The 18,506-nt window shown below is 42.6% G+C and overlaps 2 gene segments (V, D, J or C); both read right to left on the bottom strand.

The window, feature by feature from the left end:
* Positions 1-4,049: 4,049 nt before the first annotated feature.
* LOC116976458 lies at positions 4,050-17,327 on the bottom strand. The segment is given in 7 exon segments: positions 4,050-4,275; positions 4,410-4,537; positions 7,385-7,714; positions 9,547-9,849; positions 11,259-11,576; positions 12,960-13,256; positions 17,252-17,327. Coding segments are annotated over 7 exon segments (1,404 nt in total).
* A 318-nt stretch (positions 17,328-17,645) lies between these two features.
* On the bottom strand, positions 17,646-18,298 carry LOC116976546. The segment is given in 2 exon segments: positions 17,646-18,016; positions 18,190-18,298. Coding segments are annotated over 2 exon segments (417 nt in total).
* Positions 18,299-18,506: the final 208 nt, after the last annotated feature.

Genomic DNA, 18,506 nt, shown 5'->3' with positions numbered 1-18,506 from the left:
AAACATAGAAACATGGAAACATAGAAACATGGAAACATGGAAACATAGAGACATAGAAACATAGAGACATAGAAACATAGAAACATGGAAACATGAGTGGAGGCGCCACTCATTGCTTCCGGTCTGCCAACCAATTTTCTATCCATGTCAACACCCTACCCCCAATACCATGTGCTCAAATTTTGGTCACCAGTCTCCTGTGCGGGACCTTATCAAAGGCTTACTTAAAGTCTAGATACACTACATCCACTGGCTCTCCTGCATCCATTTTACTTGTCACATCCTCAAAAAATTCCAGAAGATTAGTCAAGCATGAGTTCCCTTTCATAAATCCATGTTGACTTGGACTAATCCTTTTACTGCTATCCAAATGCCCTATTATTACCTCTTTAATAATTGACTCCAGCATCTTTCCCATCACCGATGTCAGGCTAACTGGTCTGTAATTCCCCGTTTTCTTTCTCGCTCCTTTCTTGAAAAGGGGGATAACATTAGCGCTGCACTCCCTCATAACGCTGCACTCTCTGAATAGCAAGAATGTCCTTCCTCAAATTAGGGGACCAAAACTGTACACAATACTCCAGGTGTGGTCTGACTAGGGCCCTGTACAACTGCAGAAGGACCTCTTTGTTCCTATACTCAACTCTTCTTGTTATAAAGGCTATGCAAACCTCTTCTCTTGAGATTGGCAGTCTGAATCTAGTGCCATAACTATTCATAACTGTGTTCAAACTGAATCAGGTTTTGACTGTGTGAGACAGGTATTGGCATTTGATGGTATGATACGGGAATTGGCTAGGATAAACTGGCAAATGATACTTAAAGGCTTGACGATAGATATGCAATGGCAAACATTTAAAGATCCTATGGATGAATTGTACCAATTGTTCACCCTGTCAGGTGTAAAAATAAAACAGGGAAGGCGGCTCAACCGTGGCAAATGATGGAAATTAGGGAATATTAAATCCAGGGATATAAATTGGCCAGATAAAGCAACAAACTGGGAGAAATTTAAATTTAATATTTAACAGAGGAGGACAAAGGGATGAATTAAATGCGGTAAATAGAGCATGAAAGGAAACTTGCGGGGGAAATATTAGTGAAGACAAATATAGGCCCCTTACAGTCAGAAACAGGTTAATTTATACTGGGAAACAAGAAATTGGCAGACCAGTTAAACAAATACTTTGGTTCTGTCTTCACTAAGGAAGACACAAACAATCTTCCAGAAATACAAGGGGACTGAGGATCTAGTGGGAGGGAGGAAGTGAAGGGAATCCACATGATTCAGGAAATGTTGTTAGGTAAACTGTTGGGACAGAAGACATGTAAATCCCCAGGGCCTGATGGTCTGCATCCGAAACAACACAAGGAGGTGGCCCTCGAAATCGCGCATGTATTGGTAATCATTTTGCAATGTTCTATAGACATTTGATTAGTTCCTGTGAACTGGAGGGTACCTAATGTAACCTTTTAAGAAAGAGGGGAAAGAGAAAACAGGGAATTATAGACCAGTTAACCTGACATTGGTAGTGGGTTGTACAGGGCTCTGGTGAGAACACACCTGAGATTCCGGTGCAATTTTGGTCTCCAAATTTGCGGAAGGACATTCGTGTCAATGAATGAGCACAGCGTAGGTTCACAGGGTTAATTCCCGGGATGTCTGGACTGACATATGATGAAAGAATAGAAACATAGAAACATAGAAATTAGGTGCAGGAGTAGGAGTAGGAATGGATCGACTGGGCTTAAATGAAGGGATTAAGAAGGATGAGAGGAGATCTTATAGAAAGATATATAATTCTTAAGGATTTGGACAGGCTGGATGCAGGAAAAATGTTCCTGATATTGGGGGAGTTCAGACCTATGGGTCACGGTTTAAGAATAAGGATTAGGCCATTTAGTACTGAGATGAGGAAAAACTTTTTTTTTAGCAAGAGAGTTGTGAATTTGTGGAATTCTCTGCCTCAGAAGGCAGTGGAGGCCAATTCACTGGATGTTTTCAGGAGAGAGCTAGATATAGCGCTTGGGGCTAACGGAATCAAGGGATATGGGGAGAAAGCAAGAACGGGGTAATGATTTTGGACGATCACATAGAAACATAGAAACATAGAAAATAGGTGCAGGAGTAGGCCATTCGGCCCTTCGAGCCTGCACCGCCATTCAATATGATCATGGCTGATCATCCAACTCAGTATCCTGTACCTGCCTTCTCTCCATACCCCCTGATCCCTTTAGCCACAAGGGCCACATCTAACACCCTCTTAAATATAGCCAATGAACTGGCCTCAACTACCTTCTGCAGGAGAGAATTCCACAGATTCACCACTCTCTGTGTGAAAAAAGCTTTCCTCATCTCGGTCCTAGAAGATTTCCCCTTTATCCTTACATCACTTTGAATGACGGTTTGTGCTCGATAGGCCAAACGACCTCCGCCTGCACCTATTTTCTATGTTTTTATATTTTACTAATGTGTTCTAAGTAACCTGCGAACCCTGGTATACCTGCTTTCTGCACTGTGGTATCAATTAACCTGTTCCTTTCTATATAACTTGCTAGCCTCTGTGCCACTATGCTAAAGAAAATCTTGCCTTCTACATTTAGGAGACAAACAGCCTAAACTGATTTAACTCTGGAGACTCTTTCTTCCCCCTGAACATTCCCCCTGCTCTACGCCAAACCCTTGGTATGACCTGCTTCTACCAAACTATTGGACAGAGCCTCCGCGAGAATCTAAGCACATCAGGTGCACTTTTATGTACCCGGTAAGGGACTCCATTCGGTCCCGGTGCAGAAGAAGCCTTTCCACGCCATTATACTGCTTCCACTTCCTTCCACTTTTGTGGCAAAACATCTAACTCTAACATCTGTCTCCTAAAGTGGTAACTCTGGAGGGAAACACGGGCCCGATACTGGGGCCCATGACGACAGGCCCACTCAGTATTCAAACAACGTAAGGTCCGAAAACACAAGGCCCATTCAGTGTTGGTGTTGCATGATGCCACAGAAAGTAGGCCCAATCTCTATTCAATGTACTCTGGGCCCAATCACTTTAGTCGAGGTTACCCTGATAGTGCGCTGAATGGGCCAAATGCAATCAGCCGAGAGTAGTCCAGGATACCCAACTAGTGGGGTGAGTGGCTTTGTGGCTCCATGTGGCCTATTCTTATTTTGGGGGCCGATACTAACTCACTCACCCGCCGTCAAAGGCCCAATCAATGTCTAAGTGAAAGCGTACCCAAGATGGGTACCAGGCAAATCGATCTGAACTCATTTACTATTCGTTGGAGTCATGCGATCCCAGCTAATTCCAGAAATGGTGGAACAAGAAGAAATACGAGAGCACATTTAGAGCAAGGTGCTGGTTCCTTCGATAAACGAATATAGCAAACTAGGTTAGGCTTTTGTAGTTCCGCTTTTATTTGTGATTTAACAGAAACATATTACAGAGATGTTTTTAAAAGCATAACACGAAGTGGTCAAAACAACTGAATTCCACACTGAGACCAGGTACATTGAACATGTAGCTCGAGAGTCAAAGGTTACCTCTGAATTAAGGACAATTGAGCAAAAAAGGAGTAAATAGATATTTGCTCATATGCGGAATGTGTGCATGCGTTGGATTGTTGGGTATGTATTTACACATGCATTTACATTACATTTATTTACAGGCCTTCGGTTAGGCCGCACTTGGAGTATAGTGTGGAGGTCCAGGTCGTCCCTTCGAGGGAATAATGTGGAGGCTTTGGAAAAGATACAGAGAGGTTTACTAGAATGCTGCAGGGGTTAGAATTATTAGCTATAAGAAGAGGTTGGCAAACATGGAATGTTTTCTTTGGCACGTCGGAGGTTGAAGGGAGACCCGGTAGATGTTTTTAGAATAATGACAGGCATAGATAGTGTGTCTGAATTTAACATGAAGTTTACGATCTCACACAAACAGCGTTCCTGACTTTCTATACAAACGGCATTCAACACCGGAAGGACACACATATGACCCATGCTAAAGAAAAAGAGAATGTATAGAAAAAAAGATAAAAATAAAAAAAGAAACGTCTACCGAGATCACATGATATTCAAATTACGATTAAAATAGTTTGATACATTAACGCTATACTAAAGGCAACTAGGCAATATCAAACAAGTCAGATAGACAGAATGAACTATTGCTTATGATATTGTCCGCTTCAAATTTGAACATTTTCCTTGGTTACAACGACATCCATAGACCGGTCAGATAAATACGCGGTTTTCAACATTCAATCGTCACTTGACCTGTAAAGAGAGGGAGAGAATATGTAAGTGTATTAGCAGTCTGTGACTAAGAAGCCAGGACATCCAAAGAGTAGGATAATCGATATTTTGCCGTACTCTTCAAACAGATGGAAAAGACAGTGGAATGAACTCACCTTCACCAGAGTTACGGCAGCACCGTAGGAAATGCTCAGGAAGAACAGGATAATGAATGTGGAAGCGGTTGTCCAGATGTTGTCCCTGTCTTCCTCATAGTCCTCAAGAGGAACGTTGTCGGCGTAATCTACGCAAAGCAGAACGTGAAGACGTTCACAATATATTCTAATATAGAACATTGTATTTTATTTATTATTTACCAAAATAATACGTATATTAATATTAAGGATATTAATTTCCTATGAGCTGTTTTTACGTTGAGGTGATCATCCATCCTCAACAATTGTATCCACAATCATGGCCACGTAGACACAGCTGCTAACAAACTACCATTTATGAATAGTTTTGGAGAAACCAATGTGTATGTATATATCTGGGATTCATTATTCATTCTATAAACGTCCGCTTCCCATTAATATAATTTACTAACCGGGATGGTATAAAACTTGAAGCTGGTTATTGCTTACAATGTTATCAGATACCCCTTTATTTGGAGATGGTGACCGGAGCTCGGCGAAGGAACTCACTGATTGCAAACATTGACTCCCAATAATTTGCAATCATTCCCACTTTAGAACCCTGTTGTCTGATGTATCCTGTTTCCGGTTAGGGGATGGAGGAAGGCTTGTGTACAAAATTATAACTTTGAACCATTTGATAGGCATTATATTTCTAGTGTGAAATATGGAGCATGAATGATCTACGGTTACACTTAGTTTTTAGGAACGTGTGCAAAAATACTGGTTAAATGATCTGAATGGCCCTTCCGTTTGCCTGTAACTAGCTAGATGTGTATCATTAAGTATAAGTTTGCCGAAATCCTAACATCGTTTTCGTATTGGTTCATAGGTGTGTGTGTGTGTGTGTGTGGGGGGGGGGGGGTGTCAGTGTGTGTGTGTGTGTGTTGTGATTGTGTGTGTGTGTGAGTGTGTGTGTGTGTGTGTGTGTGTGTGTGTGTGTGTGTTGTGATTGTGTGTGTGTGTGTGTGTGTGTGTGTGTGTGTGTGTGTGTGTGTGTGTGTGTGTGTGTGTGTGTGTGCGACCACATATAATCCGTGTGTTGTTGTGGAAAATCTATTTCAATCAGCATTTATGAAGAAGAAAAATATAATATGAGCCAATATAGCTACTAACGTGTATTGTCACAGGAAATTTGCTTTGTAAAGTCCATTGGTATTAAAGTGAGGGACTAAATGCATTTGTGTTGTATTAATGTGGGTTTTTTTGTGCAAATGTGCGCTTTTAGCTAACCGTTCCTATTATTTTGCATTTCAAAGAATGTTTGATTGCTGGTCTGTTTGGGTGGATGTCCATGTGCTATGGGGTAAACATGTCGTTAATTGCGTTTTATGTATGTTTCTATGCGAACCCATAAATGATTTTATGTCCGTGCGCTTGCTGATGTTTTATGGTGAGTGTGCTTCGTGTACATCTGGGGGAGAGCTGGACATGGATGTGGCCTTGTCTAATGCTCGGGCCGGCGTGCTATTCAATGTCTCGCCGCATCTGATATTTGACTCTAAATTTGTGTTCTCACGAGCCACTCATAGCGGTTATCCCATCAATCGCCTGCACACATTGTGATGACCGTTTAATAACTAAACGCCACAGCATTCTGGAGCCGCAGTTAAATGGCCCACTTCTTCATGTGGACAATCTATAATGGTGACACTTTATTCTTGTTCTGTAGGTTCCACTTAGTTGTACTTAGAATTAGGTTGCTTTCATTGAATTGATGATATAGGCTGTTTCTGCTCTACTCTCCTGAACACATTCAGCATCATGTGCATCAAAGGAGTCATTACATTCTCATATCATTAAAATATGGATGTTCCTCTCTCATTCCTTCTTTTTGGGCGTGTGTGTGTGTGTGTGTGTGTGTGTGTGTGTGGGGGGGGGGGGCGTGTGTGTGTTTGTGTCAGTGTGTGTGTGTGTGTGTGTGTGTGTGTGTGTGTGTGTGTGTGTGTGTGTGTGTGTGTGTGTGTGTGTGTGTGTGTGTGTGCGTGTGTGTGGTGCGTGTGTGTGGTGCGTGTGTGTGTGTGCGCGCGCGTGAGTGAGAGTGTGTGGGCGTGCGTGTATGTGTGTGGGCGTGTGTGTGTGTGTGAGTGTGTGTGTGTGTGTGCGGTCGTGTGTGTGTGTGTGTGTGTGTGTGTGTGTGTGTGTGTGTGTGTGTGCGTGCGTGCGTGTGTGTGTGTGCGTGAGAGTGTGTGGGCGTGCGTGTATGTGTGTGGGCGTGTGTGTGTGTGTGTGTGTGTGTGGACGTGTGTGTGTGTGCATGTGCGCATGTGTGTGCGTGTGAGTGTGTGTGTGCGCATGTGCGCGCGCGTGGGCATGTGTGTGTGAGAGAGAGAGGTAGAGAGTGTGTGTGTGTGTGTGTGAGTGTGTGTGAGTGAGTGAGTGAGAGTGTGGTGACAGTGTGGGTTAGAGTGAGTGTGTGTTTGCTTTGTTAAATCCTCGTGCAATAGTGTCCATATATATTGAGTACATGGCACAATGTAAATGTTTCGTGTGATTTTACAGATGGGCGTTCATATAAAACAGTGAATGCGCATTTCAATCTGTCTGTGGAATTAGAAATGTGTGCAGAAATATGCGTGACAGACGCACGGCAAAATGCACGTCCCCTCGTGCGGGCGGAGGAAGGTGAGTAGCTACTTATATCTCTTGTTTCCAATCCATTCAAACCTGAGGCGGGCTCTAGACTTATCTCCTAAACCCCGATGTTACTGTGCAGTCTGCATCCGGTTTCCATCAATTGTCGCCAAGATTTTCAAGTATCAACGTTAATATATAGTCATGGTTTTGGCAGAATGTTTTATATAATTAATTGTGTGGCCACGTGTTCAGCTCAAGATTGGAGGTTAAAGATATTTATTAGTATTTATTTCAGAGACATTTGAAACTAATTAATTCTCATTGACAGGAATTGACAGTGTCCATCAATACAAGGGAAACATTGACAAAACTGGGTTTACCGCTGGACTTATTGACTGTTCTGACGATGGTCTTCATGGGGATTGCTTCGTGCCTCACTAGACAGGAGACGGATGTTCCGCTAGCCCACTCCTCTGCCCCAATGGATAACAGGCTGTAGGTGAAGAAGGTGTCATTGCCGTTCTCCGCCTCCACCTCGGTGTTCTTGTACTTGCTCTCATCCACCCGCTTGTCATCAAGTGTCCACGTGACAAACACCCTGCGAGGGGAGAATCCTCTCACAAAGCAGGTGAGGGTGATAGTCTTGTGCGCGGAGATTTCTTCTGTCGGCGGCAGAAGGACTGAGACGGACGGTGTCAGCAGATGTTGACCTACGGAACAATTCAAATGGCGTTTATTATACAGGACGGTTAAAGCGATTAATAGCTAATATATCCGTACATCAGTAAACTGCCAACCGACAGTATTAACGTCATTGCATTCCCCTTTAGTGCCTTGTCTCTTTGTTCAGACATATACACCTGAATGTGCTTCTCTCCTGTGCACGGCAGAGGATTTGTACAAATCACTTCACACACTCACAACACAAGATCAAGCCATTCGCCCTCTCTGATCCGTGTTATTTCTGATGACCATGGTCGTCTCCTGCTCCTTTTGTCATTTATTACTAAATGCAGTTCTACCTTGGTTCATCTGTCTCATTCAATTCCCAAGAGCAACAGAATGAGACTTTATTAAACCATGGCAGGAGTAGTCAGTGGATGCCAGCGGAGAATGTTGAGCATACAAAGTGAGGCTTTTTGACGTGCGTTTTCGAAATCGATGCAAATGATGGAATTCTAAAATGAATTCAGGGATCGCAGGAAACAATGAGCACGTTATATGAGCCCAATTATAGGAAGGATGTCAACAAAATAGAGAGAGTACAGAGGAGATTTACTAGAATGTTGCCTGGGTTTCAGCACGTAAGTTACAGAGAAAGGTTGAACAAGTTGAATAAGTTAGGTGTTTATTATTTGGAGCGCAGAAGGTTAAGGGGCGACTTGATAGAGGTCTTTAAAATGATGAGAGGGATAGACAGAGTTGAAGTGAATAAGCTGTTCCCATTGAGAGTAGGGAAGTTTCAAACAAGAGGACATGACTTGAGAATTAAGGGACAAAAGTTTAGGGGTAACATGAGGGGGAACTTCTTTACTCAGAGAGTGGTAGCCGTGTGGAATGAGCTTCCAGTGGAAGTGGTGGAGGCAGGAAGGTTCGATTTTATCATTTAAAAATAAATTGGATAGGTATGTGGATGGGAAAGGAATGGAGGGTTATGGTCTGGGTGCAGGTAGATGGGACTAGGGGAAAATAAGTCTTCGGCACTGACTTGTAGGGCCGAGATGGCCTGTTTCCGTGCTGTAATTGTTATATGGTTATATGGTGTGTACGCAAAAAGACAGTAAGAGATGCTTTTGTATGATGTGAGAAAATGACCCATTCTTAAGTTACACAGATGATGTTGGAGGGAGTTGAGAGGGGAAAGGGAATTTTGAAATGGGCATTTTGACCTGGGCAATACAAGCAAAATGGAAAACAAAACATTCCTAGGCTCTTTGACTGCGGCCTTCCTCGGCGTTATATCTAATCCCTCCGAATGTCTGTGTAGATGCAGACCATTGGAATCAATATTAAATGATCTACATTAAGGTGACATCTTTCCGATATACGGCATTTGAAGGTTTTTTAAAATTTTAATTTCGAGTAATTCATTTCATGTGCCTAGCTCCGAAACGGGCATTTCTGCTACAAGTGAGAGTATCTGCGATTTACTCCCACCATCACCACATGGTAATTTGGTAGGCAAACCCATATTCCTGCAAGTTACAACACTGTGGGCTATTTAACAAACGCTGCAATGCTCTGAATACCCATATTGTACCATAGCCCATAGACAACGTGGCCGCACGCTGACTCTCGCTGCAAATTATCATCGATGTTTCCAGTCACCTGTCCGCACCTCATATTCATGCAAAGTGATCTCGTATTCTCTCTTTTCCAGCTCTGACCAAGGACTCAGTGAAGTCTCAGCACGATTTCATTTTGTATAGATATTGTTTCGCCGATGGAGTGATCTCAATCATTAATTTCAGCTTTATCTCAGAAGAAAAGTGGTCCAGTCACCTCTGGCCCACAGAACCTCTCTGCAGCTACACCGGCTCACCTTTCTTCCAGTTGATTCGTTCAGTTTTTGGAGATGGCATATCACCGTGGCTCGCCACGCATTCGAAATAATCCCCACTCAGCCAGTCACCAGTTGAAATGTTGACTTTGCTCTCTACGATATCTGCATGTCCTGTGGGCTGGATCTCTGATTCCAAATGTACCTTTTCCTGGTTCCAAGATACTTTGATACCATAAGGTGCATCGGATACCCGACAGGTTAATGTTACGGTCATCTCCATTAACTCTTGTTCAACAGGTGGAGGAAGGATTGTAATCTTCGGTTCACCGCAGGAATCATCAACTGTGGCACAATAATTAATGTGAACATAAGCATTTGCAGGAGTAACCGGGATCGAAGGTTTACACCAATCATCTGCCCCCAAAACCTGAATGTGTACATGACCCCTTCTGAGTAGTGATTCTGTGAACATGGGTCCTAAATCGTCATGAACTGACTTTTGTCTCTGTGCGACACAATAAATGAAATGGGAGATCGCATCATGGGCTAAACCGCGATATGCACTCAATGCTGGAGTACTGTAACTCACACCACTTCATCCAAGGACCCCGACAGTCCTTTCAGATGAGGCAGAGGTTCACTTGCACCTCCACCAACCACTGAATCCGCTGTTGTAGATGTGGGTTCCTGTACATCGGTGAATCAAAGCGCAGACTGTGGCGTTCGTTTCGTTCAATACCTTCGCTCTGTCCGCCTTGCCCTAGGCCAATGATTCCCAACCTGGGGCCAAATGGCAAATTTCAGGGGGGCCACAGAAAAATGTTGGCATTTAGGGGGCCACAGGTTCAATGAAGGGGGCCACAGAGCTACCACCCTGTTGCCTCCTAAATTTCAGTTCTAATAAATTTAAATATATGTAGTTGAAATATTGTTGATGTTTGAGGAATAGAATAAAAGAGAATATATGTGCAATTAATAGACACTGATATTTTTATGGAAGGTATTATAATATTGAAGTACTTTTTTCCCGCTAATAATGTCAGAGGCCACAGAAAAATGAAAAGATCCCAAGGGGGCCATGAGCTAAAAAAAAAGGAACCACTGCCCTAGGCGATCATCAGCTTGCCAAACACGTTAAAACCCCGCTCCATTCCCACGCTATCCTTTCTGTCCTGGGCTTCCTCCACTGTGAGAGTGAAGCTAAACGCAAATTGGAGGAACAACACCTCATATTTCGCTTCAGCAACCTAGAACTCAGAGGAATCAATATTGACTTTTCTAATTTCAAGTAACCTTTGCATTCCATCTCTCTCCGTCCACCTCCCACCCTCGTCATCCGACTAGTTTCACTGCGGTCCTGTTTCGTTTCACTCTGTATCTACTCGTTATCACCATTTCTAGAGCAACAACGGACCAATGTGGCCTCGACCTTTCCTTGTTCATCTTTGCTGGATTTGGTTTGTTCTTTTCATACCTTTCATTCATTTGTTTGTACATTCTCATACCTCTAGTTTTTTTCTCCTCTGATTCTAAGTCGGAAGAAGAGTCTCGACCTGAATCGTCACCTATTCCTTTTCTGTGCAGATGCCTAACCTGCTGTTACTCTGGAATTATGTTTCTATTTTCGGTGTAAACCAGCATCTGTACTTCCTTCCTACACATAGACTTTCACTATGTCAGTGAAGTACTTCCACCGTGAGCGCTAATGTTTACACTAATATCCCGAGACATACCACGGATGTATTTCTTACCTGGAGACCTACTGATGTTTTGGCTTTTCAAATCTTTTTCATGGTTGACTTGGCAGGTATAGACGGAACCTTTGAACCACTCTGTAGCTGGGAATGTCAACTGGCTGGTCGCCGAGAAGTTACCGTCACTGTTCACCTGGAAGGCGGGAGAGGTGACGATGCCAGAATCCAATGGCGCGCCATTCTTCAGCCAGTTCACAGTAAATTTCGCTGGAGTGAAATCGTTGACCAAACACACGGCGATTGCTATTCTGCTGCGCTTGATTTCATCAAGGGCAGTTATGGTAATGGTGATGGTAGGATGATGTACCTCGCGGTCTGAAAGAAAATAAACTTCATTGGAATTGTTCATAAACTATCGTCGATTAATAATGACACCCAATATTTTGACCAAAAAAACAAAAATTAAAAAAAATCACTTTTTCTGATTAAAAGTAGCCTGGACTTGGACTTCCCGATATGCTGCTAAATTCTTTGTTTATCGCGGTACATCGAGTGCTCGTAAATGTGGACATTATAGCTCGGTAAGTCGTTGTCACAGGGATGTGATGGGCCGACTTCTGCTTTTGTCCTCTGTGACTGTGTCTGTGCTTTTAATACTCTTGATAATGTTCTCAACATGATGCACTCAGCCGCTTCGATTGTTCGCGAGTTAACATGTAACCTATCTATGGATAGATCAGTTCCTCACGAATTATATGGATGTGCTGGTGATGATAATACATTAATCAGCTCTTTTCAAGCTCTCTACAAGTACATTTTTGTTTTTTTATGATTTTGTAAATGGTGAATTGTCTCGATATTTGAAGCACCGCCTTTCGTTCTGTCACAAGAACGAACGACAGTGCTTCCGTATTATGAATATCGCTCTCGCCCCTCGGTGCCAGGAAACAAAACGCACCGTTTTATCGTAACAACAACAGCAGATGCAAAGGGCTGGAATAATTTGGCGGGTATGGCAAGTGTCACTTTCTATTGAGACTTTAAACCTTTGGTAGTTAAGTTGAGAATGGAATTTCATCAGTGTTCCAGATGTTACATGGCATCTGTGGATGCAGCCACACTTTCACATCACTATATCGACATGAATTGTCTGTCTTTGACTTGTTGGATCGTGGAGCTCAGATGAGCGTTTGACAGTCAGTGTGACATGAAGAATAAAACCGAACAGGGCACATTAAGTCAAGTACTTATCTCCAATTATCAAATCCCGCGAATTATATGGATTGCATCATGACCTGTTTCAGCAACTTGAACATCCAGGAGCGGAAAAGGCTGCAAAATTTTGTGACCACTGGCGTATTCCATCACCAGCTCAGACCCCCCTTCATCAAAGGGATGTATCGGAGTCACTGCCTCAAGAAGGCAGCCAACATCATCAGAGACCCACACCATCCTGCCCACACACTCATCTCACCACTGCCATCGGGAAGAAGGTACAGGAGCCTGAGAACTGTAACGTCCAGGTTCAGGAACAGCTTCTTCCCTACAGCCATCAGGCTATTAAACACTACAACCTCATATGCTCTGAACTACAATAGACTATTATTATTATCATTATTGCACTGTTATTGTTTGTTTTGAGTATGTGTGCATGTATACATGCAAAAATTTCATTGTCTGGGACATATGACAATAAAACATTCTTGACTCTCGACTCTCAACTCCACCCTCGGCCTCGCGCTGCACCCCAACACGAACCTGGTACTTTCGCTACATAGTCTTTTTGGTCATGCTGAACCACGCAGAAGATGTCGCCTCTCCCTGCCTCCGCCTCGGTGATGGTTAACTCGCTGCTCCGGGTGTAAGTTCCCAATTTATTGAACACTGCCGGGTAGTCCTTCACTCCGGTGGTCAGTTGTTTATCATCTTTCTTCCAAGAAACACTGGCGCCCTGAGGGGAATAGCCCAACGCCAAACAACCGTAGGTGAACGAACCACTGGAGCCGTGATCCTCACAGGTGAAGAGAATGAAGGGGCTGGGCGCGGATGGAGCCGCTGCAAGGCAAAGGCCACATGAATGTTAAACTCGTTAACCAGTTTTCTATTTCATGCAACTTCACCTGAGTATCATCAACTATTCGTTCATCATTCCGCCTTGATCCCACCTTGGAAAACATTGGCTGGAAACTTCTTGGGGTGCCAATATCTGCCAGTTACTGTCCATATTAGAGTTGGATATATATCGATAGGCCTCCAGTATTAATTACTGTAAAATTCCCAGGGTTTCTCAGGAATGCTCAATACTCAGTGGCTATAACTAACGTTGGCCTATGGGTTACAATCTCACCAAACTCCTTGTTGGAACTGGGGATGATGGAGTAAGGGCAGAACTACAGGATACAGTGTAAACACATGTGAGAGCCTCGTCTATGGTAAAAGTGGGGAATACCCGCTCCCTAAAGAATGAGGACCTCGGATATCCTGGTATGGAACAACTCGTCTTGGGAGCAGTTGCGCGGAGACGGATGAATTTGGGAGTAGGACATAGAGTCTTTGCAGGAGGCAAGGTTGGAAGAGGTGAAGTCCCGATAGCTGTGGGAGTCCGTAGATTTGTAATTGATGTCAGTCGATAGTCTAACTCCTGCGATGGAGACGGTGAGATCAACAAAGAGGAGGTATGTGTCGGGGATGGACCCGGTGAATTTGATCGTATGGTCAAAGTTTGTAGACAATGAAGTCGATGAGTTCTGTCTGGGTACAGGATGAAGAGTTCGGGGATAGGGGCCAGTCTGTGTCAGGGGTTGTTCCATGTACCCAACTAAATGGAAATTGGTGAAATGATGTGCAATGTTGGAAACAACATTTTCTCTGCTATTTGAATTATAGAACAGGTATCGCACTAATCCGTGAACAGTGGGAATTGGAATCAATGGTTCAAAGGAGGGTTTGACTGACGTTCAAAATTACATTTGCATTTATTTAATTAAAATTAAATAATTTAGGTAGATTTCGCTTGGGCCATTGAGAGTGCCCATGGCTAAACTTTTGATTTGGAGGGAGAGGGAAGAGTTTTTGTTTTATAAATGTGTTCAGAGATTATCTGACAAAATCACAGAAAATGGAAGGGTAACGAGTTTTCCATGTCGGGCTCCCGAACATAATTTGGGAGAAATAAACAATCACAATCTTGTTCGTTAAATGTGTCCATCGAACGAAACCAACTAAGGGGGTGGTTGGGATTGAAATGGTAGCTCTGTTATTTAACGACAAATAACACACTTAAAATGTCCCCTTTTTAACTGTATTTTGTTGTCCCATCACTCACGAAAATATACCGATCATTTGTATGCCAACAGTAATTGCAAGTAAATTCCGAAAGACAAACCAGCCGACAAGAACATTACATTCATACCAGATTAAACACATGTATGAGATTACATTATAAGGATTAAAAATAACTCTCTCAATATAATATCTGAATTAATAAAAGTTATGTACCACAACTTCTGGAAACTAAATGTAGCATATAAATTGTAAGAACATGTAAATACTTCGTAATTAAATAAATTGGCACAGGTTTCAATGTTTGTCTGTGTGCACCATTGCCTTAATGAATTCAATAATAATCCATTAAAATTAATGTTTATGCAATGACGCTCAGTTCCGTTTCCAGCATCTTTAAAACGAGTTTACGTTTACAATGTCATCGGCACTGAAGAACGAATGATTAACATTGTATCTCTGTCCGATAGGAAACAAATAAAAAATATACCAATTATAAATTACAACCTGCAATCTATTAAAACAATATCTGAGTTTGCTTCGTGACTTTAACAGGAAAAGGCTTTAAGTCATATAGTAGTCTACGTATAATAGTGAAAATGCACAAAGTTGCTAATTCAATGTTTTAATTAAATAAATGCAAATGTAAATTTGAACGTCACTCAAACCCTCCCCTAAGCCATCGATTTCAATTCCCACTCTGTTCAAGGATTAGTGAGATACACTGTTTTATAATTAAAATTAAGAAGCAGAGTCGGGGGATATGGGGAGAAGGCAGGAACGGGGTACTGATTGGGGAAGATCAGCCATGATCACATTGAATGGCGGTGCTGGCTCGAGGACCGAATGGTCAACTCCTGCACCTATTGTCTATTGTCTAAAATAGCAGAGAAAATTTTGTTTCCAACATTCCATTTCATTTCCCAATTTTTCTTCTTTTATTTTTACCGTAACTATTCGTAAAACTGACATTTTTCATTAGCAATTTACCAAATAGAGGGACATTTTATGTTTAAATGACATTGGGAGCCATAAACAAACATGGATTCAAATTCTCTTTCTAATAAATCCATGGATTAAACGTTATTCCAAAACTACAACTGTTCCGAAATCTCCCCATTTTACATTCAACGCATTTTCCAAATGGGGAAACTCGTGATCTTTGACATAAAACAGGTTAGGCAGCAACTGTGGAAAGAGAAAACCAAGCATTTTCCATGTCGACTATCGTTGGGGGACTAAACCATGGCGAATTCAGTAGAGGTATAGCATAGAAATAGATCCTTCTGCCAACCAAATCCAGGGCCACTCACAAGTTCCACGTTATCGAACTATCGCATCCACCCCCGACCCACCCGGGTCAATCACCCAAGTCATTTAACCTGCAAACCTGCACTCTTTTGGGTTGTGGGAGGAAAGCGGAGCACCAGTAAGAAACCACAGGGAGAACGCACAGTTCTCACAGTCTGCACCTGATTTCGGGAACGAGGTCTGGTCTCTGGCGCTACAACTTGTCATTCGGCTCCCCTCTATGGGACTTGTCTTTCGCCACAGGCTGCGTGACCTAGGCTTTTGCAACATTTACTGTTCCTATTTATGATTTCTAGTAATATATTCTTATTTTTATTTTTAAACATATATCTTCTTTGCGTTCATTGAAATAACATAATCGGACACGTCATACAACAGCAATACCCGGTCGCTGCCACTCGAATTGAACGTACAAACACGTCAAACTGCGCAACAATATCGTCTCCCACAATGACCGGCTGAATCATACCGCCGATGGGATGAATCGCATAACACAAATTTGCTGAAACTCTTCACAGAAATCCAAATATCTCTGTCTAAAGACCACCGAAATTCATTGTTCCAATGACCACAGAGCCAATCATTGTTGAAATAAAGACGAATAACACAATACACGTGGATAAACATTTCCATATAATGTGAATTTCCTTCAGTTCCTCTGTACCCCAGTACACCCGGTACATTGTCATTCTATAGATCGCGTTTCACGGATTTTGCTTTCTTAGCTTTGCTGTAACATTGGTTCACATGGCCAACTCATTGTACTTCAAGATAGACAAAACAAGTTGGAGTAACTCAGCGGGACAGGCAGAGTTACTCCAGCTTTGTGTCAATCGGCAGCATAAATCAGCATCCACTATTCCTTCCTATTCATTGTACTTCAAGATATATAACTGCGCAATTAACCCTGACCCTTGCACTTCTGTGTTTTGCTGCAAGATATTTTTACTTCTTCCATGCAAGTTTTGTTAGCGATTGGATTAAAGGTGGCAAGGCGATTCCACCAATTAATACATACACTTTAAAAACTTGACCATTTTACACCCAGGATTTATCCGTTTCTGTCGTTTGTTTCATATGCGCTGAGAAGAAACAAACTGAGACCAAGTACCTGCTGTTCATTAGAAAATACAGTTCGATGCATCTCAGATCAAGGACCACAACAATCTCAAACAATTAGAAAGCATATTGAAAGCAAATTGATGCACATTTTCCCACTAATTTGGAACTAAACCGCATCCACTTCATAGTCAAAGGATCGAAAGTCATAGCACATAAGGCGTTTAAATCGGCAATCTCACTGCAGCAGAATCACATTACATTCTAAAGCAACATCGATCCAACATTGCAATGAATGGGTAATTAATGTAGAAGAACAATTTAATATAATTATTGGAAATATAGGTTAAAATTACAACTGGATACATCTAGATACTGAATAGGATGAGGTTTCTTACCGCTGGTTACCGTCACCATGGTGCCTCCTCCCCAGTATCCAAGATAGTCACGGTGTTACATTCTATGGGTTTCTTCACACAATAACATGATATGCACAAGGCAGGCAAAAAATAGAACAAAAATCCTGTAATTATTCGTATTTCACATCTAAAGCAAATGCCTTATTGCTCTTTGAAAACAATGAATGCGTTAAAAAAAATAATTTCCAACAATAATCACATATCACGGCGCCGTGTATTAAACAGGCAGCGAAAGGTGATGAGAATCATCTACATATAAAATATAAATTAACTCAAGTTACCTCTACAATAAAATGTGCGGAAATATTCCTGGACATGTTTATGCTCCTGTTGTATGAAATATTGAATTGAAAATATCATATACTGGCCCAGATCACAGTATTATGGGTTGTGGATGTTTTTGTATTGGTAGGAACCGCTGTGCCAGACCCACTGTTGTAGCCGCACAGTAATAGACAGCGGTGTCTTCGATCCTCAGGTTCCTGGCGATCACGGTGAACATATTATTCGAATTGTCTTTGGACGGAGTAAATCGGCTCTCTATCCCCGGAGCGAAGTAGTTGGTGCCAGACGGCGAGTTGTAGTAAAGCAGCCACTCCAGCCCCTGCCCGGGGACCTGACGGTCCAAATGCATCCAGGTGCTGTTAAGAGTGAACCCGCTGGTTTTACAGTTCAGTGTGATGGAGCCTCCAGGAGCGGCGGTCTCTGTCTTGGGCTGAGTGAGAACGACATCGGAATGGACACCTGCAAGTTAAAAAAAGGCATGAATGGCGAGGATAAATTATTGACCATTAATCCCCTACTCTAATTATCAATAGGAAATAAATTGGGAGGGTTCTAGAGTGGGTAGAAGGGGAATGGTGTAGGGGTTATACCACTGAGAAACGCGTGAGGAATTTGTCCAACTCATTACTCACGGACTATTAAGGCCAGGAACAGACTGAGTGAAACCGCCGACATCATCCCGCTGGGAAGTGTGACCCGGTTGTTTCTGTACAGAACCTCGCAACAAACCCACTGCAAGGAAGTTGGACTTCGGCCCCTCTTAGAGAGAATTAAATACCCGGCAAAAGTGGGTGTGGCTGTGGGTGGGACCAGTAAACCGAGTGGTGCAGCGGGCGGAGCTGAGACACGGCTCCAAACTCAACAGCAAGATGGACTCACGCTATCACATCTATTAACTGATACAGATGCACGAGGTTAATAAAACAGCGTGCTCTTCCGTCCCTTACAC

The sequence above is a fragment of the Amblyraja radiata genome, chromosome 8, assembly GCF_010909765.2.
Source record: "Amblyraja radiata isolate CabotCenter1 chromosome 8, sAmbRad1.1.pri, whole genome shotgun sequence".
Lineage (NCBI taxonomy): Eukaryota > Metazoa > Chordata > Chondrichthyes > Rajiformes > Rajidae > Amblyraja > Amblyraja radiata.
Note: the sequence above shows the minus strand (reverse complement) of the source record. Positions and strands in the feature narration are given on the sequence as shown.